At 42.0% G+C, this 25,850-nt stretch overlaps 2 protein-coding genes across 2 annotated transcripts; both read right to left on the reverse strand.

Annotated features, from left to right (window-relative positions):
* Window positions 1-10,118: 10,118 nt before the first annotated feature.
* On the reverse strand, window positions 10,119-14,928 carry LOC133003001 (FH2 domain-containing protein 1-like). The gene is made up of 12 exons (XM_061072589.1): window positions 14,722-14,928; window positions 13,832-13,893; window positions 12,840-12,942; window positions 12,659-12,744; window positions 12,472-12,572; window positions 12,311-12,381; window positions 12,112-12,219; window positions 11,949-12,019; window positions 11,736-11,853; window positions 11,482-11,646; window positions 11,130-11,399; window positions 10,119-10,670 (listed from the first exon to the last, which is right to left on the reverse strand). The coding sequence occupies exons 1-12, from the start codon at window positions 14,926-14,928 to the stop codon at window positions 10,119-10,121; spliced, it is 1,914 nt and encodes a 637-aa protein (XP_060928572.1).
* Window positions 14,929-18,392: 3,464 nt separating this feature from the next.
* LOC133003551 (arfaptin-2-like) lies at window positions 18,393-24,282 on the reverse strand. Its single transcript, XM_061073321.1, has 10 exons — window positions 24,113-24,282; window positions 23,889-23,999; window positions 22,904-23,012; window positions 22,533-22,595; window positions 21,900-21,986; window positions 21,678-21,781; window positions 21,358-21,579; window positions 21,117-21,274; window positions 20,858-21,032; window positions 18,393-19,817 (listed from the first exon to the last, which is right to left on the reverse strand). The coding sequence occupies exons 2-10, from the start codon at window positions 23,985-23,987 to the stop codon at window positions 19,662-19,664; spliced, it is 1,173 nt and encodes a 390-aa protein (XP_060929304.1). The 5' UTR covers window positions 23,988-23,999; window positions 24,113-24,282; the 3' UTR covers window positions 18,393-19,661.
* Between the last annotated feature and the right edge of the window lie 1,568 nt (window positions 24,283-25,850).

The raw sequence follows: 25,850 nt of genomic DNA on the forward strand, positions 1-25,850 counted from the left end.
TAGCTGCTGCACGTTTGTGGAAAGGAGACGACACTTTCAAAAAGTAAAACCACCAAAAATCAGGATCAATGAAATCACAGCTCTGAATAAGCCTTTGTCACAAAGCTCTAAAGGGTTTGTTTATTTCAAGATATACTTTGAACAGACGGATGAATCTAAAAATAACATAATCCACGAGTCGGAATATTGAAAATACAGCTCTGACAGAAGCATGGCAGAGTAACAGAGGCTGTAGGGACCTAGTACATCTGCAGTATGCTGTGATGAGTGAGGCAGCATGTGACCAGACATCCTCTTCAAGGCTTTGTCACGGGAACTGCATGATCAGCACTTCATACAGATGAGGTCAATTATCCGAGTCCGTGTGCAACAGGGTTTTCTCTCTCTCTCCCTCTCTCCCTCTCTCTCTCTCTGTGGGGGTGTAGTGTATCTGCGTCACACAGGAATATGTCGCTTGCAGGAAAGTGGTTGAATTCGTCTGTTTGACTGCAAAGCGTCCCCCTTGCCACACTCTCACTCTGCATTACCGTTAAGTGGCTTAATGACCTCATACAGGGTCAGGCCCTGTCTGCCATCTGGATTACTGCGTCTATAATGACAGACACCATCACGCCCAATCAACTCAAATCTGGTTTAAATCCGGCACCTTGTGTCAACGTCCTGCTAAACGTGGCCCGACAAACAAACAGCTAATGCTCGTTCACAAGCCAGATTACACACGAGGACGTGTTCAGGTGAAATGTTTGGGTCACGAACGTCTTTCTCCTGGAACATCTACTTCTAATATGAATGGTAAAATTGAATTACCGAAAACCTGAGCTCAGATTCTGCTGCACACGGGCAGGTTGCCACGGCCCCATTTTACACCTGCCCCAGAAAATGCTGCTTGTTGTTTTTAAAGAACGAGTCGTGTACGAGCTGCACTGCTTTCTGCAAATCCTCACTTTCAGAAGCTTTTGTCCTTCACGATATTATGACTCATGTTTTGCTGTAAATTTTATTTAATTTTTCGGCCTGTGACTAATGACTAGTGGGTTTTAATGAGTGATTTTATACTACAGATGAGAAAGTGGTCCTCGTAGAATCACCCAAAAACTGAATAGATCGACTTCTCTCAGGCAGGCTCTTCCCAAAGTGGGATCCTCTAAACATTTAATATTCATTTAAATATGCCTTTCTTTTCATGGGGTCAGTCCATGAAAATAAACACGCTAAGACAACACACCACCATTTTTGATATGAAAAAAGTTCCCGAAGAAAACGATTCACAACAACATCTGTAGAATATCTTGACAAAATGGTACAATGTTCTAGAAATAAATGGTTTTATGTATTTTTGCTACTCGGATATTAAATTACCATCACTCTAGTGGGTAGTTTTACATAAAGCAATGTTCTGCTTTGCTGAATATCAGGGCCTGTTATAGATATTGACCAGTGGAATCATTATATTTATATTAATATGTATATTGTCCAATATCATGATACAACTGAACCTTAAAATCACAAATAAAACCATCAAACTACATCAAAGTGACTTTGTCCCATAGTCCTTTGTATGTCTATTAATATCTTGCTTTTATGACGTGATTTCTCTGAAACATGATAAATGGCAGAAGATGCGTTGTAAACTATTAATTCTCAGATTGTTGGTTTCATTCCTGAGCTGTGACGAGTCCAGGAATCCAGGATGTTTGCACTTCAGGGCCCATAAAAAGGATTTTTCTCTCCCCTTCCTCTTCCTGTGTTTGAGTGAAACCTTCAGCTTCGTCTGGTATTTCCAGTCTGCGTCTCTGTATCATCTATATGTCTCTGCAGGATTATTTGGACTAAATACTTTGTAATCCCTGATACTCAGTTCTGATCTGTTCGCTGGACTGAATCTGGGGAAAGTTCTGACCTGACGTATAGGAAGCAGTGGCCCCCTGAAGATGCTCTGTCAACAGTGTTTAAATACAGACTGAACTTTGTGTTTCCATCCACAGCTGTTGTGTCCTCTGTCCCAGTGTTTGAGTCATGAGGAGGTAAATGCTCCTGTTTACACTTGGCCTAGGCTATAACATTTATTGTGTTACGTTCTGAGGAATCATGTCGAGTGAAATGAAGAAATATCTGCATGTTTAAGAGTAAAAGTGAAAGAGACAGTTGTGAGATTTTACAATAACGGAGCTTTAGACACGGATTTGTTCATTATAGTACAAACAATATAACTCTCCACATTACTAATGTCACAAATCATCGGCATCACAGCAAATATCTATTTATCATTATTTGTTCAAAAGTATTCTGTTGATTCAATTGGTAGTAAATTTAATCATGATGAATAAATGGGAGACTTGTGATGATTATTTCGCAGCTATCTGATGGAATCTCATCCAGCCTGAAGCGTGACCGATTACATTTTCCAATTTGTACGAGCAACAACAAACCAAAAGGGCTACTGTGTGGTTTGGAACCAAGAGGATGAAAACCCAGAGCATCGAATCTCTAGGAATACATTTCTGTGTTAAGGGGCCACTGGTGGGATGGGGGGGCCCTGGTAAAGGTGCCCGGCCCTGTGATGAGTCATCAGTTATTGCTCCCACTGCACAGAAACCTCTGCTCGTCAAACTAACAAGCTCCGGCCTTCACTTGGCTGCGTCCGATGAAGGAATCTGTCTCAATGAATCAGCCTCAGTCAGAAGAGTCCGAGCAGTGGACACAGAAGGAGAGAAAAACTGTGTTTTGGACGTTTTAAACGTTTCAACAGGACAAAACGAGCTGGTTTCATGAATTCATCTTATGCATAACTACGTTCATGTGTTTCTATGTTTATTTGATTCTTTCCTGATGTTCTGAGACTGATGGGACTAAATTTGATGAACAACAAGTGCCTGACCAAAAATGAGCTGACTAAGTCTGTGCATGAGCACCATTAAAAAGTGAGGATGCATTGCTCTTATTTTGAAATTCAATGAGTTGCATTTTAAAAAGGACAAACACTGCAGTCGTCTTCTATCTTTTCATTTCCCCTGCAGAGGTTGATGAGATCTGACGGCTAACGAGAGAGGCCTGAGAGAAAGTGACCACTTCATGCGGAGTGGGATGGTCAGCAGAATTTTTAATCAACACTGACACAAAGGAAGGAGTCAGGGGACGGTGTCTGGGTCTCTCTCTGTGAGCCCTTCATTACAAAAGGCCGGCAGAAGACAATGCAGCGTGCAGGCCGAGTTTGTGCAGGAACAACATGATGCACTGCAGGTTTTATAGACAGGAACGACCCGTGCATCCTTGTCCAGCTGCAGTAAGAGCTGCTGAGGCGTCTCATGTGATCACTCAGATGCTAATAACATGTCCTGTACATGTTGACCTGACTGGCAATTTGTTTTAGTGCTGATAGAACCATACGTATGATATATGAGCCTTTGACAGCTTTTTAAACAGAACAGAATAGATGTGCACTTATGTTTACATTTCATAAATAGGATTATTTGTTATCTTATCTTCCAGTTCTATATGTATGCACTTTTTTTTTTTAATTTTTATTTATAATAAAATTTGAGGTTAAAAATCAATCCTCAGTTACATTTCTTTGTGATAAGGGTCCGACAATGACATCTTGGTTGTTATTGCCAATTTTTTATATATATTTATACGCCATTTTATCTATATCCCAATTTTCTTTATACCTTATGTAAGTATCTACCCCAAAAATCCAATTCAGTTGGATGAAATTTAAATGATTTACCAACACGATGAGCAAATATTCAGGTTGTGTGAAGAAACTGGATTTTAGTTGTGTGTGTGATGACATTTAAACATCAGATATTTGTGTTTTCTTTCACCGTCTGAGTCCAGTCTCTGTTGCGTGCTTTAATATTAATCCTCTCACATGTTAAACGAGGTCAACATTATAATGTAACAATGGCTGCCAGTTTGTCTGACCCCCGTGTTCAGTTCATCTTTTTTTACAGACATTAACTGTAGTTCCCTAAAAATAAGGCTGGAATTAAAGTGCAGTTGCTGAAGATGAAACGAATCAACCACTTTAAATATACTAGTAGTCCATCGACCACTCAAACCACTTTACAGGTCACATGTCTCATTCAAATACATGGAAGCAGTTCAGGGTTTAGAGCAGTGGTTCTTAACCTTATTGGAGGTACTGAACCCTGCAAGCTTCATCAGTGCATTCACCGAACCTTTGGTAATTGGAACAATAAAATATGATTTCTTCAAAACATAGGTATATCATTTGTTAGTGCACAAAATGAACCATGCATCAGTTGCACACAAAATCAATGTGTTCAAAGAACAAAACCAACCATAAAAACCAACAAAAACATAACTCAATGACTATTTACTGCAAATCAATGTGACTTTTGCTGTTGCCTTTCAGATACAAGTTCGGGAATGCGCGGCTTCACCTTGGCAAGTGCCACTTTCATATCATTTTCGCAACAAAGTCTGTTCCTTTTCTTAATTTTCATGTCTACTATCGAAAAGGATTGCTCGCACAAATACGTTGTAACAAACAGTGTGAGTATCTCAAGGGCAATAAGGTATGGTACGATTTGGTGACACCAAATCGTTGAGAGCTATGTTGTTCTGAAGAGTTGCTGTTGAAGCTGGCTCTGCTGAATAACGTACAATCACAACAGCCACAAGTCAACTACTGAGCGCACCAAGCAGCACAGATATCAAAGATAAGCAATGTGGCGTGATCAGCTGCAACCAGCTTTATCACTGCGGAGTGTGACGTCACGAATAATACGAGTAGCCTGAATTTATTTTGTGTAACACATTTTTACTAAGCAACAAAATGTTTGCAATCTGACACAGCGAAGAAAAATTGTGTGTTACCAAATTGTGGGCAGCCAATTTTTTGACGGCCGACAAAAACGGCCAGACATTGCTAGTGTGAACCGGGCTATACTGTGTGTGTTTTGACCCCTGCTGAACCCCTGAGAGTGACTCACCGAACCCCTGGGGTTCGATCGAACCCAGGTTAAGAACCACTGGTTTAGAGTCTTGCTCAATGGCACTTCAGCTCGGGTGGAGCCTGGAATCAAACCAGAAACCTTCGGATAGCTGCTCTCTCTTCCTGTGCATTGATCATGATGCTTTATCCTGAGCTTGTTGATGTAAACTTTAGACTGGGAGGCTGCAGCCTTGTATAATCTCATTTAATATTAATTACATGGTCTGTTGTGACTGTCTCCTTCTACATAAGGTTACGATGCTACAGATAATAAAATGTGCTGACTTTAATGAAAAGGGCCAAACATAAAAGTGTGGTTCAGAAAAAAATCCATCTTAAAGGAAAGTGAATGACATAGTCTGATAATGAGTTTTGATCAGTGTTAAACTACATTAAACAAAGATGATTTTGCAGGATAGAATCGAAAGTCTCACAATATGCATGTTGGATTCATAATTATTCTGCAAGGCCAATATTAAAGTTATTATGTGGCAATATGAGAACCAACATTTCAGTTCAGCTTTTTATTGTTTTGCATGAAAAATGTGGGTTTCTCCACCAGGACAGATCAACTGGACGGTGAAATGTATATCTAGAGAAGCCAGACACATGCTTTTTTCCGACTGTTATTAAATTCAATCACATTTGGTTTGTACCATTTGGCTCAAATGCAAAAACAACACCACTAAAATGTACCACATTTACAAAAGGGGCAATATAAACTGGAGATAAATCTTTTTAATGACCTATCTTGTTCAACCTATGTATTTATCACCAAGTAATCGATCTACCATGTGTGCAGACTAGAGGGAAATGATTTTGGCAACAAGCAGTCTGTTCACTTCTCAGTTACAATATGAGCTTTTCTTGCTGCCAGACAACACTCAACATCTACAAACAAACAAACATTTGTCACTGTTCACTATGCTGTAAAACCAACAACACCATTTTTGCACCACAGTTTTCTTGCATATGATCTGCGCCTCCAGGCCCATGTACACAAACAGAAACCCGACGACCCTACACACTCAGACATGTAACACATGTTCCCCTGGGTTCAGCATCCAGGACCGTCTGCAACCTTCCCGTGACCCTGTATCTGTGAGAAAGCCAACAGAGCCCGACCAGAACCGACCATTCCCACCAGCTGCTCGCGTCCAACATGTGACTTTAAGGGATAGTTTGACACAAAGATGAACAGTCTTCCAGAACAAAAGACGGATCAATAACCAGCTGCTGAACAATCTGCTCACACTCACAGGCCAGAGGTGTGAAAAAATTTTTGATGCAATGGCTGTTTCTGCTGCTGCTGCTGCAGTACAATGCAACACGCAGGGTGACACAAGCAGCCAAACATGCTGATTCACATGTGGCTCACACAGCTTTACCCCCGGCACCGTGCACTCCTCCATGCATATTCAGATCAGAGGGAGCAAGGAGGGAAAGATCAGTAATCCTCCAAACAAAAGAGCACGTATGCCTGATTACAGAGCCCAGCCCTGAGACTGCAGCAGAGATGCCCACCTGCCACACAGCCAGGGCTGCCTGGGAGCTAAAATGGAGAAGTGTGTGGGCTGGATGAGGAAGCAATAAAGAAACACAGCAGAGGAGATCTTCAGGGCAACAGTTGCTGGAATGAAATGTTTTTACTTCATGTTCTCCTTTACTGATTTTTCATAAAAACAGATTATATCACAACCTGGTTTAAACCTCAGCCCCTCTGGGATTCAGCAACACACAGATGCAGATTGTGATGGATCAATTATTCATCTGCTCAGTCCCTGTATCACTGATTATTCCAGTTAATGGCAAACACAGGATGAGGAAGCCGAAATAGGACACCATGGAGGGAACAGCTGAAAAAAATCAGAAGTGAATGGCTGGGATTGTACTCACATGAAATCCCAGCAGGAGGGTCAGCAGTGCAGGCCGTGCAGGAGTCTTCCCATTGTCAGTGTCCCAGAGCCTCCACAACACAATCCACAGACTCCAGGCGACAGGGAGGAAAGGGCAGGGTCTGTCTGGGAGAAGAAGAAGGGGACAGTGAGGAAGAGGAGAAGGGAAAAGGAGGAGATCAGGGGGAGTGGCTGACACGCAGCATTGGCCACACAGCTGCTGGGAGGAGCCGAGGAGCCCAATGGCATATGGAGGGGGGCAGGGAATATGCAGAAGAGATGAAATCTCAGGGAACTGACTGAGGCTCACACAGCCTGGCTGCCTGCTGCAAAGGGGTGTGGCTTCCTGGGATACCGCCCACTTTCCCTAATAGGACAAAGGGTTTTCAGTTTTATCACCTTTAAGCTTTGAATTATTAGGGTGAGAGGAATTTTCTGTAGTGCAAAAGACAAAAGGGATATACCACCGGATGACGCAACCATAAAAAATCAGACAGCAGTTCAGGGCTAGAGCCTTTTTCCTTTTGTGTTACTTGCATGAAAAGCTTTTTGCTTTTTTTTGAGGCCATGAATATGAATTGCTGATTATTACACAGAGGGTGAGACATCAGGGAAATAAGAGCGAGGGCAGAGGGTTGGATGTTTGCAATCAGCAGGGGAGCAATCCAGATATTCGGGTGGAGTCAGGTGGTTGTGTGGGGGCTGGGGCACTTGATGAGTCTATTTGGATTCAGAATGAAGAAGAAGGAGTCAAACTCTCTCCTCTTTAAAGTGCATGGAGGGAGAATTTAAAGAATGAAGCAATTACCTCAAGCGTATTAATCTAATTTGAGGCTTAGTCTTTTAATTGTGGGGAGAAGAGGGGGATGGGTCAATACTTGTGAGAGGGAGGATGACAGAGAAAGGCATGGATGGATTAAAAAATAAAAAAGGTTGCATTGTGTTGTAATGAGGATGCGCTCTGTGTGTTTGTGTGTCTGTGTGTGTGTGATACTGCAGGCGGTGGGGAGTTTGCCGCGGGGGTGAGGGGCAAACACAGTCATCTCTGGGCTTTTACTCTGCAATGTGGAGTTGCCATGGCGACTGCTTCCTTCGCCGTAGCTAAGATGGCTGCTGCTGCTGCTGCTGCTTCCAGAGCCAGACAGGCAGCAGCAGGGAGCAGGTCACACCATTCAAACTGCAGGTGACGCTCCCACTCAGGAGCTTGTATAGAAAAATGGTTTGTGCCGAATGATGTATGATATACATATTCACAAGAGAAAGTATTATTTGTCTTAATTGAGTGGGCGTTTCTTAATGGTTAATATTCTTTGTTTTCTTCATAGCTGCTTCTACTGAGGCAACACCTCAAGTAGAAAATGCTATAACCTGAAATTATTGGGTAGTAGATACGGAGATGTTATAAAAATCAAACAGCATGTGTAACAGGAGGCGTGGATTTTTTCCAAAAGGATGATGTAACGATAAAAATGATCATGCAACATAATAAGATGCGCCCTCTTACATAACCTTGTTATCACGTCGCCGAAAAATACGGTGAGCTGACCCAATAACGTCGAGAGATGCTATTCATCAGCAGCTGCTTGACACTGAAGATGTTTGAAGGATTTTCTGTCTCACGTCGCACAAACTCTTCTTTGTTTTCTCCTGAACTTAAATTGAACTGAAAGCTCGTCACGAGTGGAGCAGGCGTTTGAAATGTCTCCTGGACTCGCTGTCAACACACGTCAAAACCTGTTAAAAAAAAAGCTGTGTAAGTCTGTAGTTGATCTTTTTATATCTGATAATATATAAGAGGTGAAAACTGCAGCTGCCTAAAGTATCTCCTGTACCGACACTTTGTTATTTGTGGGTTTTTATAAAGTAAAAAAAGAAAGACAACTCACAGTTTGGTCACAATTCTCTTTGGATCTCTGTAATTTCAGTGTTCATGCATGTTATAAATATTTTTTCATCAAATAAATATGATAAACATTCAGATTATTCCAGTTTGAATGAGAACACAGAAGGTCGTTGTTGCACTTCAGTCAAAAATCTGGACACGTCCCATAAAAGCTCATCAGTCTGAATCACTCTAACCTCAGCGACCCCTCGGATCTGCTCCTGCATCGTGGATCACGATCAGTGTGTGGATAACCACAGGCTGGTACTTTCCATCATCAGAAGGCAGGGGGCATTTGCCCTTAAACCAATTTGAAATCCGCACCCTTCACTTTGCCACTGACAGTGCACGGTTCAGCTGTGCTGGGATACAGACTGCCTTTGTAACACTGACCCCATTTAAGACGGCAACAATGGCTGGATTGAGTCAGACCCTGAAAGCATCAACGACCTTCTGCACTTTTTTTTACATGTGCCTCTGTAAAAACAGCTGAGGGAGGAGACCAAAAAACATAGATATTTATAACGTTAATATTAAAATAACAGTGTTGTATTCAAGCAAACAGTACATGTTTATCAAAGTATCAAAAATAACAATCAAACCAAGATTTTAATGCAGTTTGATTACTCTATTATTATTGTCTCCTATCATGCTCGGCAATCATTTTTACAATATTAGAAACACTGATAGTATTAACTCACTTATTCAACCATTCAGGAAACATTATCCCCCGTGGATACAAAGTTACGACTCCATTTTTTACAGTGAGCGTTTCCATCATTCTTTTCTTTTGTTTACATGACAATACACATATTGTCTGGAAATCAACAACCCCCCTCCTCAAAAACACTTCCCCCTGTTCCTGCTGTGTTCTGCCATCTAGTGGTACAACATGCACAATGACCTTTCCTCTGCACAGCACCGTTCAATAATGAACCTCCTGAACCTTCTCTGTCTTCTTCAAACCTTCTCTGACTTCTTCAAACCTTCTCTGTCTTCTTCAAACCTTCTCTGACTTTTTCCAACCTTCTCTGGCTTCTTCAAACCTTCTCTGTCTTTGTCAAACCTTCTCTCAATTCTTCAAACCTTCTCTGGCTTCTTCAAACCTTCTCTGTCTTCTCTCAAACTTCTCTATCAATTCTTCAAACCTTCTCTCAATTCTTCAAGCCCTCTCTGGCTTCTTCAAACCTTATCTGTCTTCTTCTAACCTTCTCTGTCTTCTTCAAACCTTCTCTCAATTCTACCCACCTTCTTCTTCTTCACTTCTTCTAACCTCACGGCCCATCATCACAACACTACACCATCAGCACGATGAAGTTATCACAAGCAGCACCATGGTTGCATTCGCCTCCCTGGCTTTAAATGTCTTATCTTTCCGAGTCTATACACCAGAGCCCTTTTGAACCGTTTCTTTGCTGCTCTGATTTTTGCCAATGTCTCCAAGACGTTTGAAAAAGCTCAGAAACAGTCCAGTCGTGTCGGTCTTAGTCCACGAGCTCTTTGGGGCGATATTTTCACTGTTCTTTCCTTGCACGTGGTTTCCTGTGGGCTCCGTCAACTCGTGGTTTCGCTCCCCCTGCCCTTCATGTGTCGTATGAGCAGTAGAAACACTCGGCTGGTTTTTCTTCTCTGCTGACAAACTATAGTCTTGAGCGTCCGATTTTGTAAAGCTGGGAGAAGCCTCATTAAAAACAAACACTTGTTTTGGGGGACTGTGCTCAGTGAACTCTGCTCTCGCAGTATTGGGAGTTCTGATTGGAGACAGATCAAACGGAGTATCCTGCTCTTCATCGGTTGGAGAGACCTTGGTGGGCAGTGTGTGGCGGCGGCCCAAGATGCGTTTTGGGGTGGCGGGGGGGCTGATCAGAAAACGGATCAATTCATCATTGGTTGGATCTCCAGGGTACCGATCGGTTTCCTCATCAAAGGTGCGCTGACGAAGCAAAGGACGAGGAGTTTTCTGTTTTTCCAGAGAATGGTCCACAGACGAGGAACTGCCACGACTCCTCTGAAAGTGCAACACTTTTTTAGATGCCTCTCGCAACTTTTGGGCCTCCTCCTCATTATTATCCTGTATGCCCTCCTCATCATCATCATCATCATCATCATCATCATCATCATCATCATCATCATCAGTGGTGGTTGACAAATGTTTGCCTGAGGAGGAAGTGCTGGGGATCCTATTGGCCGGGCCTGTAAATCCTTTAGATTCCTCTTTACTGGAAGTTTTCATCTCTTCTTCTTCTTGAGGAATCACACTTAATGCCTTGTTGTCCTCGACGTTTGACTGTGCTTTGCTTTGTGAAACCTTCCCCGTGCTTTCAGCTGCTGAATTCCATTCTTTTCTGAAAATCTGGTGCGCTCTAAATGAGCCGCTTCCCTTTTCATTCACAGGGGGGAGGTTTGTTTGTGAGGTAATTTCTGATAAGCTCCCGTTGTTTGGGCTGCTGCTCATCGGGCTTCCTAGAGTTGACGAGGGTCTTTCAGCTCTCCTGCGGGAGCCACGTCTGGTGAGGAGGTTCTGGAGGACGGACTCTAATGCGACACCGTCCATTTCCTTGTCTCTGCTGGAACAGGTAGCTATGGACCTGCGCTTGGCAGTAATCTGTAATCTGTCTCTGTGTCTCCGCTTCACATCTGCCACCTCTCGTGCCTTGTTCTCCTGCAGAAATACACAAAGTTAATGGATCAATCAGATGATTTTTTCAGCCAGGTGATGATAGCACGCCAGTAGATATTCTTACCTGCACGGCCCGTAGGAACCTTTCGCAAAAGGAGTTGAAAATGGAGCAACATTCCTCCAGTCTGAACTTGCTTGGGTCTTCACAGAAGTAATCGGCCACAGTATCGCTCACTGACTGCAGTTCCTGAAATTCAATTTCCACTTCGGCCAAGCAGACCTCAGCTTCCTATATGGAACCCAAATGAGAAAAAAATATATGAGCACATGTAACCAACCATTACAATTCAGAAAAACTCCAACAGGAGGCATCCTCACCTTTAGAAAATCCTCCATCTGTGTCTTTAGGTCTTCCTGCTTCAGGGTGTCCACCTTGGCAACTTGTACTTTCTTCACCTGTCGTGCAATCTCTGCTTCAATTTCACCTTTATTTAATCTGAAAGAATGAAAAAAGTTGATTCACAATAATACATTTTAAAAAAGGTGGAGTTAAAAAGGATGAGTGCTTTTAGATTTGGAGAAATGAGTCACCTCGCTGCAGCCACGATGTTTGTGAGTTGCTCTGGAAACTCAAGCAGGGCCGTGTCGGCATTCAGAGCTTGCTGTGGTGGATAAGACAACGTGTATGAACATCACATGCAAAGAGAAAAAACAGCCTCAATGCAATCAGATCAAAATATTAAAAGCCACTTGCCATCACGACATAATGCATCAGATTCATTCCAGGTTTGTTTGCTTTGGTGTCCACCAGCTTCAGCAGCGACGCCATTCGGAAGCCGATGGCACTGCCTGCGTAGCTTCCCTGGGATCCAATCAAATGAGACTCAGTGATGCACAAACACAAAAGGAAGTCATCCAAAGCATTATAATTAATAATATTATACTGTACTTACAGCATTCATGTAATTTCCAGTCTTCAGTACCAGACGAATGACAGAATGGAGATTATCAGACTCCAACAGCTCTAAAAAGAAGAAACACAAAGTAAATTTTACGTCCAAACTCTTTTATTTCAATTATTTATTTATTTAAAACCAAACATGAAATACAGTACCTCGTCCAGCAGCCGTCAAAGTTCGTATGAATTCTCTCATTTCATCCATGAGGGGGAAAAACTCTTCCTTGAGCACCAGGCTGCTGAGACGCTTTTCATAACTGACACACACACACAAAGTTTACACCATTAATAAACAATAACTGATATTTAACACATACCTGAGACTACATTCAAGGCAGCTCACCTTGGAATCCTCACCAGCCTCAGCATGAACAGATCTGCTTCAGGGAGAGTCGAGTCCGCACCCTTAAAAGCCACCAGCTGCTTGACCTGTGTTCATTCCAAGAGAAAAACAACAAATCTTAAAACCAGGTTTAATCTTGTAACATCGACATTGGAAACAAATGAGGTGCTGACATAAGTACCTCTCCGTCCTCTGGCAGTAGCTTGCACAGCTCCCTCATTTTTCCTGAGCCGAAACTGTCACCACGGCCTGATATGATGTCTTGGATCATGTCTTTCAGAGGCCTGTGGAGGGGGGTGGAGGGAGAGAGACAGAGATTCAGACCTTTTAGTCATTTAAGGTTTTCACCGGGGTTGTGACATCTCAGGAGGAGTGTGTGTCACAGCAACACCACACTCGCTTGTCTGGAACACAGCGACAAGTCTCTACATGCTCAAAAATCCTTGCAACAAAAAAAATTGCAACACCTTAGGCACTCTGATGTCAATACACGGTGAAACACACATGTACAATATCCTTGGACACTGGGAGAAAAACATGTTTGGAGGAAAGTAGGTAAAAGCACTACATGTAGGTCATTATGCAGCACAGCACTGGAACCACCCGCCTCATGGTCTTTGGAAGGCCCCATCCATTGCAGCTTTTAAATTCTCTTTTTATTCTACTCTTTTAAATCTCTTTTATTTTGAAATTTGTATTAAACTGTGCTTCCTGGTTTAAAACTCTTTAAATGTTGTGTTGTTTTTAATTCAGCACCTTGAATCTACTTCTGTATAAGAAATTAGCTTTTCATTTCTAGCCTAGATTGTTAATTTATGTCTGAATCCATGTTGTTTTGCTGCTGATGGATTTCTGTACATGTCACGCTCCTCATAAGGTCACTGTTTACAATGGCAGGGCGGTTTTTCCATTTCCTGTTGCAGATCTGCTTCATGCACACAAGCCTTCGGCAATACTTTTACAATACCTCTCCATAACTGATCTGCAAGTTATGAAGGGGAGGCGGCTTGTCGGAGCTGCAGAGTGTCAGACCTGTCAGGACACGTCGGCACTGAGGCTTTACTGAGCATTAGACAGCAATGTTGCAGAGTAAACTGCGTGAGCCTCATCCTGCATTGTTTGATTACCGCCGGAGAGACATCACACCTTATGAACATACCACCGGTGACTCACCGCTTGAATTGCTTCAGGAAAATTCCAATGTTCATGCTCCTCTTGGAGTTCAGGATGGAAACCTGGGAGGAGAAGCAGACACAGACCTGGTTATAATCAGCTTGTCAGTGGCGGAGATAATTTCACTGTGGTTTTTGTACCACGGAGACGTCTGCTTTCCAAACAGACAGTCGGTTCCAAAGGTTAAGAGTTCTTGGAGTTGATTGTATTGAACAATCGGGGCTAAGATACTTTTTTTTTTTTTTTTGCATCAGTGCTACAATTTGTTATTGTCTCTCTTGACAAATTAACAAAGGTCAAAGTAAAATACTTTTAACCCAGGTGTTAAGACTGACTCACGTTATTTATGATAGTTACGGATATAAGAAGATAAGCCGGAAACCATAAAGCAGACTTACTTTCGGTTAAATAGCAATAAATGTAGATTATTATAAACAGTGGCTTGAATACGAGAGACTAAAAGGCAAGTGAACAGATCAGCGCTCCACGAGGACACAAACAAACCGTCCTTTAGCAAACAGAGGAGAATAATATTGAGACTCCACCCTTGTATTGTGTGATTCTAAATAAAAACATGATCTTCCCAAGACAAACCTGACACTTAATATCATGTACTGTTATTGAATTTCTACCAGTCATGGCAAATGCTAAATAAGCTCAACTGAGGAGATGCTTATCCACGTCTACACAGAGTTTTCTGCAGAGGTGGTTTTTAGCTTTTCAAACATTGGAAGAAAGTTTCCTGGTTATCTCAACTTCACGCCGATGTGAAACGTCAATCCAGCTCAATTTCTCAGTGTTACACAACAAACACTCCAGACACTTCACTGTGGTATAAGCATCGCTCTGGTTCAGCTTGGTGTCACATCTGTAACCTCTGGTTTGCTCACCAGTTCCCCTCCTGCACCGGCCGTCGGTTGTGACCTGAGACTCTGGCGGTTCTGGGCCTTGAGCTGCTGGTTCTGCTTGTGGCTGAACAGCTCCTCCATGTGATCCGTGTCCAGCTTGTACTCCCCGTCAATCGTATCCGTGGTCCAGATGTTGTGCTTTCCCACCACAGTGTGTTTGGGAAGAGTTTCCCAGTTGAAATTGCGCATCTTGGAGCGCCGGTGCCCCCCCTTGAAATTGCCCAGGCCATTTAGGGGTGGAGGAAGGCCAGGGGCAGGTGGTGGTGGTGGTGGTGGAGGAGGAGGCGGTGGTGGCGGAGCAGGTGGTGGTGGTGGTGGTGGAGTTGGTACCAGCAGAGAGGGCGGACTGGGAGGACCTCCTGGTTGCATCTTTTGGGGAAGAGCTCTCAGAGGGTTTTGGATGCAGACATCAGCGCACAACATGCAGAAGAGATTAAAGCCTCTGAAGTGAAGAATAAGCTGCTCTTGAATGACTGTTGTTACAGGAGAGCGGAGCAGCCGTTGTGTCCAGGATGTTTTCAGTTAGGATGATGCATTCAGACTGAAAGAGACAGAGCAGGGTGGGGACACAGTTACAGACATGTCCACCACAACTATGAACACATGAACCTGTCTCCATAGTAATGACTAATTACTAATTACTGCTTAATGTTGTAGAAACAAGTTTTGTTGATATATGGACGTTAATAGAAACGATGCAAAATGAAAAGGCTCAGCAGTAATGTTCTGAAATATTGTGAAATAGAGCTAAATATTAAACAAGTCAGTAAATTAAATATAATACTTAAAACATGAAATTGAGCAGCCACAGAGAGGTAGTAATAAAGTAATAAATAAATAAGTAAAGCATCATGATATTATGATTACCCTGAATCATAAAATAGATTGGATAACTGTTAAAAAATGAATATTAACTACGTTAAATTCAGTTATAAATATGCTGCACCATTAGTTTAGTTGATTAAAAACATAATGTCAATTTGTTTAAAGTGTCATTTCATATCATAAAGACAGGTTTCATTTTCATTTAAGCTAATCTATTCCTATGGAGAATGTTAAACTTAGTTGGTGAGCTAGATAAACCTGAAGCTTGGTGATAAAAACATTACATAGAAGTATGGTTTAATCCTAAAGACTGGTTTTATTTAGCATACAGCTAGTCAGAACACATAGAAAGTAACAAGTAAAAAAGTAAAAAGTCAACAACACAGCCATGAAAGAGTATAAATACAAGGGTGACAATATAATGAGGTCAGATCAGCTACTGAAGTTACTGACTCAACTAAACAACAACTAAAACTACTTGTTACAGTAAAATCACGATCTTGTTGAGATCTAGAAGTTAAAACATTCCTCTTACCTTTACTGGTAATGATCCTGTGGAGTTTCCCTCTTTTCCTGCTTTAAGCTCCCAGTCCTCCAACGCAAAGGGTGACATCAGACTGTGGGGAACAAGCTGGATGTCGAAACTGCCTGCGTGAGAGTGACACGCCCAGGTTACCTCCACACCTTTTCCTGAGCAGGAGGAACTCTGGGAAACTGGAGTCATCTGCTGGCTGTGTTTTCTGTGCAGCTTGTCACGGGGGCTGTTATGTGGACAGTCCACTGGATTATAGACCGATTAATGTCCACACTGATAGGGACACGAATCAATTTATCTCTTAAAGGCGTTTGCTCTCTGATAAATTAACTCGGGCAACACACAAAACACCCGATGGCTCCTTTAATACTTTATTTCATCTGTAATCATCTGTCAACGGCTGCATTTACTTTCATGTTTGGTGAGAAAAAGATTGACAAGACACACGATTCTTGGTTAAACATTAATTCACTTGAGCCGATCAGACAGTAGTGGATTGAATTTGTGCTGCTGCTGCTGCTCTTGGTCACTTTGGCCTTTAGCTGTTTTGAGGGATAGTCAATTACCTTCAAGCGCTTCTTCAACCCTGACCCATCAATGATAAGAGCCTCAGAATGAGAGTGTTTGTGTGCAAATCAGCTGGATCCATATTATCAGAAACAGTTTCAGCTACAGTCCCTGATCCTCTTCTGCGAATAACAAAAGAAGTTGAAGAGTGATCCCTTAAAACAATAATACAAATGCAGATATGCTTAATTTTAATTTGAACCCTTCAGGAAGAAATGTGCTGCTGACACAGTGATGGAGAGTCTGATCAGAATCTAAGTTATCAAGTATTTTCACACATATAAGGAATTTGCTGTGTGGTTTGTTTGTGAATAAGCATACAAACTAAGATATAAAATCAGGGAACAGTGTGTTAACAATATAAAAGTACATATATACAAAATAAAAATAAAGATATGTACAATTTGAGCGTTTGCACAATATATTTCAAATATATAAAACCGCTAATAATATGAAAATTACAGAGTGGATCCATAATGACTGGGTGGCTTTATTCTAGGTGATGTGAGGAGACCTTTGACCTCAGGGGTCCATGTGTAGTGTATTCACTGAGCATGTCAGTGATACAGGAATGCTTTCATCTGCAGATTAGTGCAGTGTGTGTTCTATTGTGTTGTATTCAGCTACAAGTGCGTTTACTGCAAGAGAAGCAGGGAAAAGTCACCATCTTCAGGTTCATGTTGGTGTTTTTAATGTTGTTATAATGCTTTAATCATCACCTGCACACACATGCACACACAAAAACATCCGTCTCATATAAGCTGCTGTAAATTTGGCCAAACGACTTGTGTCTCATGCAAGATCCCCGAGTGAATTTCTTTCAAGGAAACTCAGCATCAGTGGATCCACAGTTTGAAGAGTGTGTGAAGAGAAACTGGGAGCTGGAAGCACCAGTGGTTTCAATGTGCTGTCAATGGAGCCACACATATTCATTATGTGCACACAATGCCTGAAACTAGGTCAGTTCATTAACTGTTAATGCAAACAGGTCACAGGGTGTAAAGGGTGTTTGACCAGCAAGTGTTTGACTAATAAGCATTTCCATCCAAGGCCTAAGTTTTGTTTAGTGATACTGTTAAAAGGTTTTTTAGCTTGACAGAATAATGTTAGAAAGACAATTTTATGATCATATCCCATTTACATTCATTTAATTAAATTCAGTAATTTTTTTAATGAATTTAGCTTTTCATTGCTGTGGAGAAAAAACTGATCAAGTGGATTTATTTTTATTTAAAAGGCTGTTCTTGCTTCTGCCAATTGAAGGTTATGTTTTCACCCCTGTCCATTTGCAAAATTACACCAAAACTACAGAACAGATTTCCATGAAAATTGGCAGGAGGACGGGATATGGGCCAAGAAAGAGCCCATTACAGTTTGAGTAGGAACTTCTTGTCTTTTTGGGTGCTTTTTTCACAGTTTCACAGATTTCCGAGGGGATAATTCATGGATCATGGTGAATAACCCCAACTGAGGGACTTATATCTGAGAGTCTGTGCAGCTTGATTGAGTTTTAACGTGCCTGTGGGTCATTGGCAGAGGGACGCACTCTCCTGAAGGCAACTTTAGTAGTTTCCTGTTTCAACCAATAGTAAAACCACTGAACAAGTGATCAAGGTGCTTCCCAGCCTTCAAATCATTAACCAGACATCGAAGAGGAAATCATCAAACCAGGATTTCATTCATTATGAATTCAGTCAGGGACATTTTAGAGATATATCAGACTGTATTGCCATATACATACATTTTACATACATTGTGACTCTTCTCTGTACATTCTCCTGTGAAAGCGTCCCACGTCAAAGATACAGAATCGTGTCACCGCACGTTTACGTGAAACAAAACCAAACATCCAGCAGACTTTATTGGAAATGCAGAACAAGACAAAGACAACCAGCTTAATTAATAGGAACTTAAAAAGCAGAAGTAAGCGTAACAAACGGGAAATAAATAATATAAAACAAGAATGCTGTACGCATACATTCGGTCAACGAAGAGACGTTGAAATTGTCACGCATGCCATCATGTGTGTTCATTTTTCCCTCTCACTATGTGTGTTCTAAACCAGAGATTTTAAAACCTGAGCCTCAAACACTGGCATGATCAAAGAGAAACTTACACTGGCTATTGAAGTTTAAATTTGGATTCCTTTATGATAACTGAGATCTTGAGTTTTTGAGGCTTGTTTCCACGTGTAAACACTGGCATTAAAAAAGATACTTCTGCAAGACACTTATCTGAAGGTACCAAACATTTAGGAAGATCCAATTATTCATTGATTGTGTCTTAGTTGAAAGAAAAATCACTATATTGACAATATATATTATCCCTTCTATGCATGTAAACTGTAAACTGACCAGTCAGGCAGGTATTCCACAAAGTGATATCAGCAATTTAGTGGGATAACTTTGAAAAACAGCGTTATACTCCGATAACTTTAAATCTGTTCAACTAAAACTTGAGGATTATGGTAAATTCATGCACACTCATGATTTTAAATACAGAGTTTATTTATTAATATTTTTGACATTATCCCACTAACTTGCTGATGTGATTTGTGGAATTCCTCCCGAAGGGATTTAATCTGAAATATTAAATATAACGCTTTAGACAACATTAAAAAACAAAGAAAAGAATGCATGTGCAAAAAAAGCAAAGGGGCATCACCACCACAGTAGACTATACTTTACATAAATAAGAGATATACATGTAAATGATTGTGTACCTAAATAATAACAAAGTAAAAAGAGGTCAATTTGTGACTTAACAAAAAGTTCTAAATACAACCAAGACCTTTTTTCCCCATCTATGTAAAATAAGTGATACTGGAAAACATTAAAAAACAATCCCTTGGGTTTTTTGCTTTATCACAGGCCGCTACTGATCCTACGATAAACTCCTTTATACACTTGCCTCTTGTCCATCTAAACACAATGTCACGTTCTTCACTGACCAGCTCGTCACTGTACACGTCACACAGCCGAGCCCGGAGCGCTCTTCACTGCTCCTCCAGCCAGGACGGCTTGTCGGATCCCGGGGGCTTTAGCTTCACATTGAACTGTATTAGAGTCTGTTCCAGCTGCTGCTGGTTGCCAGCAAAGTAAGCTGAGATAGCATTATGGAAGAGGAGCAGCTGCTTGTGCATCACCTTCACCTAGATGGGGAGGAAACAAAAAAAGACATTAGGAACTCAGGGTTAAGTCTCCACCAGAAAGCACAGGCCAGTTACATCTGTTAGATGATATTGACCTTCAGACATGAAAGTCTCACATGTTTATTATTATTTTTCATTGATTAAAAAACAATATCAAAATAAAACAGTCTTATTTTTTGTTGTTTTCTTCATTTGTGCTTCTTTGGAAAGCTCTTTGTAACAGCTGTTTTGAAAAGTGCTTAAAAAAACAGAGTTATTAGTATTAATACGTGTTTTTTACTGTGGTCCAGGATCAGTGTCTCTTAGCACAGCAATTACATTTTACAATGTTGCATGATGGGTTGTTAATAGCCTTATGATGTGGTTAGGCTAGTGAGTCACTCAGAGAACATCTATAATGAAATATCGATATTTTTGATATTAATCATCTTTGAAAGTGTTTGATTACTTCACTTTAAGCTGCAGGAGTTTCTTAACGATGGGGTAACATGTTCTAATTCATGATGAGTGAACGTTAATTCTTATAGTCTTACAGGAAGTGCAGATAAGTGGACTTTTGTTCCCCCCCCCCCACTAAGATTTGCACCAGTTTTCCCATCTGACTAATAACCAGAAAGACAATCTGCCAAACAGACTTGATTTATGGCCGTCACAGATGATGAGCTAAAAAACACAGACTGTCAGAGCAGAGCAAACTGCCAGAGGAGAACGAGGAATCGACTCGGCTGATTAGTGGCTGCTGGGAAACACATCAACCAGACCAACATTTTGGGAAGCAATCAAATGCTGGTATATTGTCAGATGGCTATGGGAGGATGAGAAACTTGACTCACTGATGCAGAAAAATATGTTGGATTACTTCAAGAACTTAAATCAGTGAGTATTTTTATTTCCCTTTCCTCCTTTGTCTGAGTATAGAATAAAAACATAAACCTTAAACTTACATTTTGTAATGACAATGTTCTTAAGATGATGCGAGTTGGTTTCTCTTTAGATAAACAGGCTGTTCACATAGAAAAGGAAAAGCGTTGACTACAAACCTTGTTCTCCTCCAGGAACTTGAGTTTGATGGTGACATCACTGCGCAGTCTTTCATACTTGTCTCTGTGTATCTGGTAATCGTGCTGAGCCATCTCAATGCGAACCATGGCCGCTGCATCCTTGGGGCCCAAGCTCAGCTCCTCCAGATCTGAGCGGTAGGCATCGAACTCAAGTCTGCATATGAACAACGAGAAAAGCTGTCACAAGCACCAATTCAGATTATTTTCCATAACTAAATGGTATGTCCTGGTGCGTTACCTTGCATTTTCATACAGCCTGATGGTCATCAGAGTATCGTCCATTGTTTTGTTCACCAGGGTGTTGATACTGGCCACGAAGAAGGTAATGGCGCCCAGGAGGGCCTCGCCATTTTTACACAGCAGCTTCTGGGTTTCTGCATTGTAACCAAATTCATCCTGCAGAGCAAATAAGGGGTTTTACATACTTATCAGATCTGCTTTCATTTCTTGTCACACGGGGAGCTTTGGCGTTACCGTACCTGCAGCTCTGGTGACTTCTGGCTGAGGTCGGTGAAGCTGTCTCCTAAAGCCTGCTGCGTCTCCACCATGCTCTGGAAGTGATTGATGAGAGCAGTGGCCAGACTCAGGACGTGTTCATACTTGCTCTTGGTGTCTCTCAACACGTCGATCTGAGCCTCCAGTTCCAGGTCCACTGTTCTCGAGCCCCGGCCGAACCGCTCGGAGAACATCTGTTTGGTGCACTGAGCAGCCGACGTGGAAAGAGATGGAATAAACTCAAGAGTACAACAAATATGAAATAATTAAGGATGGCAGCATGTACAAAAAAGTGCCCAAATACCTTGTATGTGTTTATGCCCCATTTCTTGTAACTATCTATTTTCTCCACTGCCACACCTCGGGTGACTTCTTCAGTTGAACTACTCGGGTTGTGGCTTGATGACCCTAAAAGAGAAATAACAAAAACATGTCAATCTGAAGGTGCGTTTTAAAAGTTTACACAGCAGAGTTCTGAGTCGTGATAATGAATGAGGTCGGTGTGGACATGAGGCCCTGGTGATACCTGGATGCTGGTTTGTGTGTTGGGCAAGTCGACCGGCTGCAGGTTGGCTCGTAGGCAAGCCCACACCCCTGGCTTTCATGCGAATGTCTGAAATGAGCATGGCGATGATAAAGGGTGAGGATGGCCGGGCGGTAGAGGATATGCAGCAGAGTGTGTCAACTGAGAAGGTGAAGGTTAGTCTCCGTGGTGGAGGATACATACTAAGTAGGAGTTAAAATGTTTTTTTTTGGAGATAATCCACCATGCAGGTTGCTCATGCAGAACAAAAGGATTTATGAGAAAAAATGAAAATGGACTTTATGGGATGAAAGGTAAGTACCAAGCAATTACAAAAAAAACAGTCATCCAAAGTGCATTTTTCACAGAAGAGGACATCCGTGATGGACGCCAACACATTTCAAGTCACAGCCCGGTACTATCGAGTTAGTGCATCCTTCATTTTGACACCTGTCAAAATATGTCTTGTTGCTGAAGCTCAGAGTTGAGGAGGTACAAGCAAGACTGAAAACAACCCCCTAGGTCAGGCAATTTCAAAAACCTTTTACAGGAGGGGTGGGGTTTGCCAATACAGACGAACATGTAAAGGTTAAATCAGAAAAAAAACAAAAAACGGTGGTGAGAGTACACAGCCACCTGGTCCTGGTGCAGGGACTCGTCTTCGGTCCAGATAGTCGGGGTTGTAGTGAATAGCAGGCCCTATGGGATATGGATGTTTGTAATGTAAACCAGGAATCATGGAGGACAGCAGCGCTCTAGTGACACATTCAAATACAGGGAGGATAAAGATCTCCTTGTGGTTCCTTTGAGGGACATTACACAACAGCCTCCCTGTGAAGGAAGGATTGCAACAACAGTGACACAGTCCTGGTCATCATACCCTGCAACCAACAACACACAGAATGGGCGGAAAGGGGGGGTAATAGAAACATGAAGTGGAACGACCAGTGATCTGTCTGTACTGGGAACAGGAGAGAGGACAGTAGTTAGGGGTTTGGTTCCAGTACCTTTGATGGAGCTGGTTGGAATGATGCCCCCTGCTGGCCCTCCGTAACCTCCTGAGACAATGCTGGTTTCATTCAGGTTGGGTCCGGACACCATCACCTGCTGCAAATCCTGATGGATGAACAAAATATTTGACATAAATATGGTTTTAATCATCTGCATGGACAGCAGAGATCCCCTGTGCATCACATCTTTTCTGCAGTGTTTATTTGAGAAATCAAAAGCTTTAATATGGCCTAACATCATAGCTGATACTGAAAATGTGAAAAGCTCATATTGGCAGATTTTTCATTAAGATACAAAAGGATAAGTTCCTGCTTCTCACTCTCATGTGACTGATCTAACCAATAAGAAGCCAGTAAGGCCTCAGACTCAGGTAAAGGTAAACAAAAAAAACGACACAAAGGCAGATCAACACATTATCAATCTTGATCTTATGAAATATTAAAATAGGTAAAGAATCAATCTGTAAACATAAATATGCAAATACCTTAACGGCAAAACATAATAAAGACATCTTTAGTCAATTAACATAAACACGTAATTTAACTTTAAGGTTCAGTGTGTAAGATGTGGACAAAAGGGATCTATTGGCAGAAATTGAACATAAAATAATCCTCGAGATGCTTTCACTAGTGTTTAATCATCTAGGTTGTACAAAATGTTGTTTACCTTCCCCTAGAATGAGTCCTTTGTATTTAAATGCTTTATATTTACATGGGGGGCGGGTCCACCATGTTGTTAACAGTATCCCAGACTGGACAAACTAAATATCCTTTGAGTTTTTATGACATGTTTGGAAGAGGAGGGTTAGATGAGGGGTGTTCAGCTGCAGCATCAGTCCTGGCTGCAAAAACACTGATCCTGGTGATCTACAGTATTGTTGGTGTGCAGGGCCTGTGTGTGGGAACAGGCCTGGGAGGACGGAGACAACATGGGACAAACACACACACACACACACACACACACACACACAGACACACTGACCTGCTCCAGGCTGTCATCCTCTGCCAGGGTCCCCGTGTCTCCATTGCTGTTGATGGGGATCTCCATGGTGGCTGCCTTGCTCATGGTGCTGTCTGCCATGATGGAGTCTCTCTGCAAGACAGCAACACTACAGATGAGACTCACACAATCACACACACACAGACACACACACTGATGCTAGCACGGTGCTGATGTGGCGGCTAACTGACAGCTAGCTTGCTCACCAGTGTAGCGCCGCAGACCCTGATGCCTGGAGCCGACTCCTGCCGTCCTTCAACCCGGGCAGCAGCCTCCACACGTCGGCTAGCTTCTCCGGTGATGACCCCACGGTTGTCTTCAGTGTCCGGTCACCGAAGCATCCATGTTTGTTCGTCCCGTAACAAACCGAGCAGCCGCCTCCATTCACCTCGGTCTGAAAATCCCTGCATCCAGCCTGCTAGCAGCTTTAGCCTCCCTTCAAAATAAAAGTTTGTGTCATTTTTTTTGTCTATTATTTGATGGCATGGTTGAGCTTAACATGTCAAATTAATTAAAAATAAATCAGATCACATTTTTATGGCGTTAAAGTTAAAAAAAATGAGGCCCGAAGCATATACTTGGCATGCATGATTTTATTTTGAAGGATAATACCTTTAACGGAGCATCACCATCCCCTCTCCTCCTCCTCCTCCTCCTCCTGCTCTTTCTTCCACGTAGTGCAGTGCTGACGTTGCTTTCTCCACCCAAGCTGCAGTACCTCCTCCCTCCTCAGGGTGGTGCTGACAGCTCACTAACCAGAAGAAGATCAAAGGATAGCCCCGTCCTGTCACACACACACACACACACACAGTGACTCTCCATCACAGACTCCCTGGAGCCCCAGGGGCCCCTCCTCACATGTTGTGAGTGTTAATCATCGGAGTCGCGTCTCCTGCTACATTGATTGCAAAATATCTCCTGGAATCAAACTGTATAAATACACTCGTTTGTTTTTCTGATGTGAGACGCCCTGGAGTTGGGCCTCACCCCGGTGGTAAAGTGACCACACTTCCAATTATCTGCCTCATTTGTTTCAATCACGGATGCTAGCGACGAGCACATGGTCTCCAAATGTAGATGTGTTTTTGTTTTTTTGTCTGTAATCACTCGAAATCATGAGCAGAACCAAACCCTAACACCCGCCACACGATTGATTCCTGTTGTAAAATAGTTAATTATCCTCGATGTGCTGATTTCCTGCACGGGCCAGATTTTCCAAACATCTTAAGATGTCACGTTGGTACAAACCTTTTCCCTTTTGGCCCCTTTCTTGTTCTTGTTCTTCATCCTCGTTGCACTCATCCTTCTTTTTTTCCAACTATCGTACATGACTGAATTTGACTACTGCCTCCCAGAGATCAAACACAACAAAATGGAAAACGATGAAGCTTGGTTATTCATGTTTTCCCGGTAATCTACAAATCAGCTTGTCAAATGCTATTTGCCTGACATGATACTTCTGCTTTTGATCCTTCTGCCAAAATGCATAGATTTTTGGAGCATAATGTTGGACGGGATATGTGGTGCACCATATACAGACATAAGTATAGGGTTAAGTATTCTTTCGCGTGTGTGTAAACATTTGCAGCCATGCAATTCATAAATTATATCTTGAAGCACTAAAGTAGAATGTAGAAGTTCAAGGAACTCGGTTTTTCTCTCTCTGGAGTGTCTGACAATGTTTGACAATCTCTAGTCCATTGTAGTATATCTGTTTTATACTGAGTGCAGTGTGTATGTAACAAGGCCGTTTATCTCTAAATATTTAACTGTAAGTACGACTTAGTATATTTTATTGACAGCACCAGTTCATTTAGAAAATCCCTTGTACAGAATTTAGCTGCTTCCACGCGCACACTGAACTCCGGCTGTGTAAGTGAGAATGCAAAAATCCAAATCTGTTGCTCTGGACATTTTCCATAACTTCTCCTGCCAGTCCCATGT

This window comes from Limanda limanda, chromosome 6 (assembly GCF_963576545.1).
Source record: "Limanda limanda chromosome 6, fLimLim1.1, whole genome shotgun sequence".
NCBI lineage: Eukaryota > Metazoa > Chordata > Actinopteri > Pleuronectiformes > Pleuronectidae > Limanda > Limanda limanda.

Excerpts from the sequence above, each read along its gene's own strand:
- LOC133003551 (XM_061073321.1), bottom strand. The coding sequence starts at position 23,987 with ATGGCAGACAGCACCATGAGCAAGGCAGCCACCATGGAGATCCCCATC. Across the intron at positions 23,013-23,888 it reads AGGATGACAGCCTGGAGCAG|GATTTGCAGCAGGTGATGGT; the intron begins GTCAGTGTGTCT and ends TTCATCCATCAG. Across the intron at positions 22,596-22,903 it reads TCCAACCAGCTCCATCAAAG|GGCCTGCTATTCACTACAAC; the intron begins GTACTGGAACCA and ends CATATCCCATAG.
- LOC133003001 (XM_061072589.1), bottom strand. The coding sequence starts at position 14,928 with ATGCGCAATTTCAACTGGGAAACTCTTCCCAAACACACTGTGGTGGGA. Across the intron at positions 12,573-12,658 it reads AGGCTGGTGAGGATTCCAAG|TTATGAAAAGCGTCTCAGCA; the intron begins GTGAGCTGCCTT and ends TGTGTGTGTCAG. Across the intron at positions 10,671-11,129 it reads CACAAACAAACCTCCCCCCT|CGCACCTTTGATGAGGAAAC; the intron begins GTGAATGAAAAG and ends TTGCTTCGTCAG.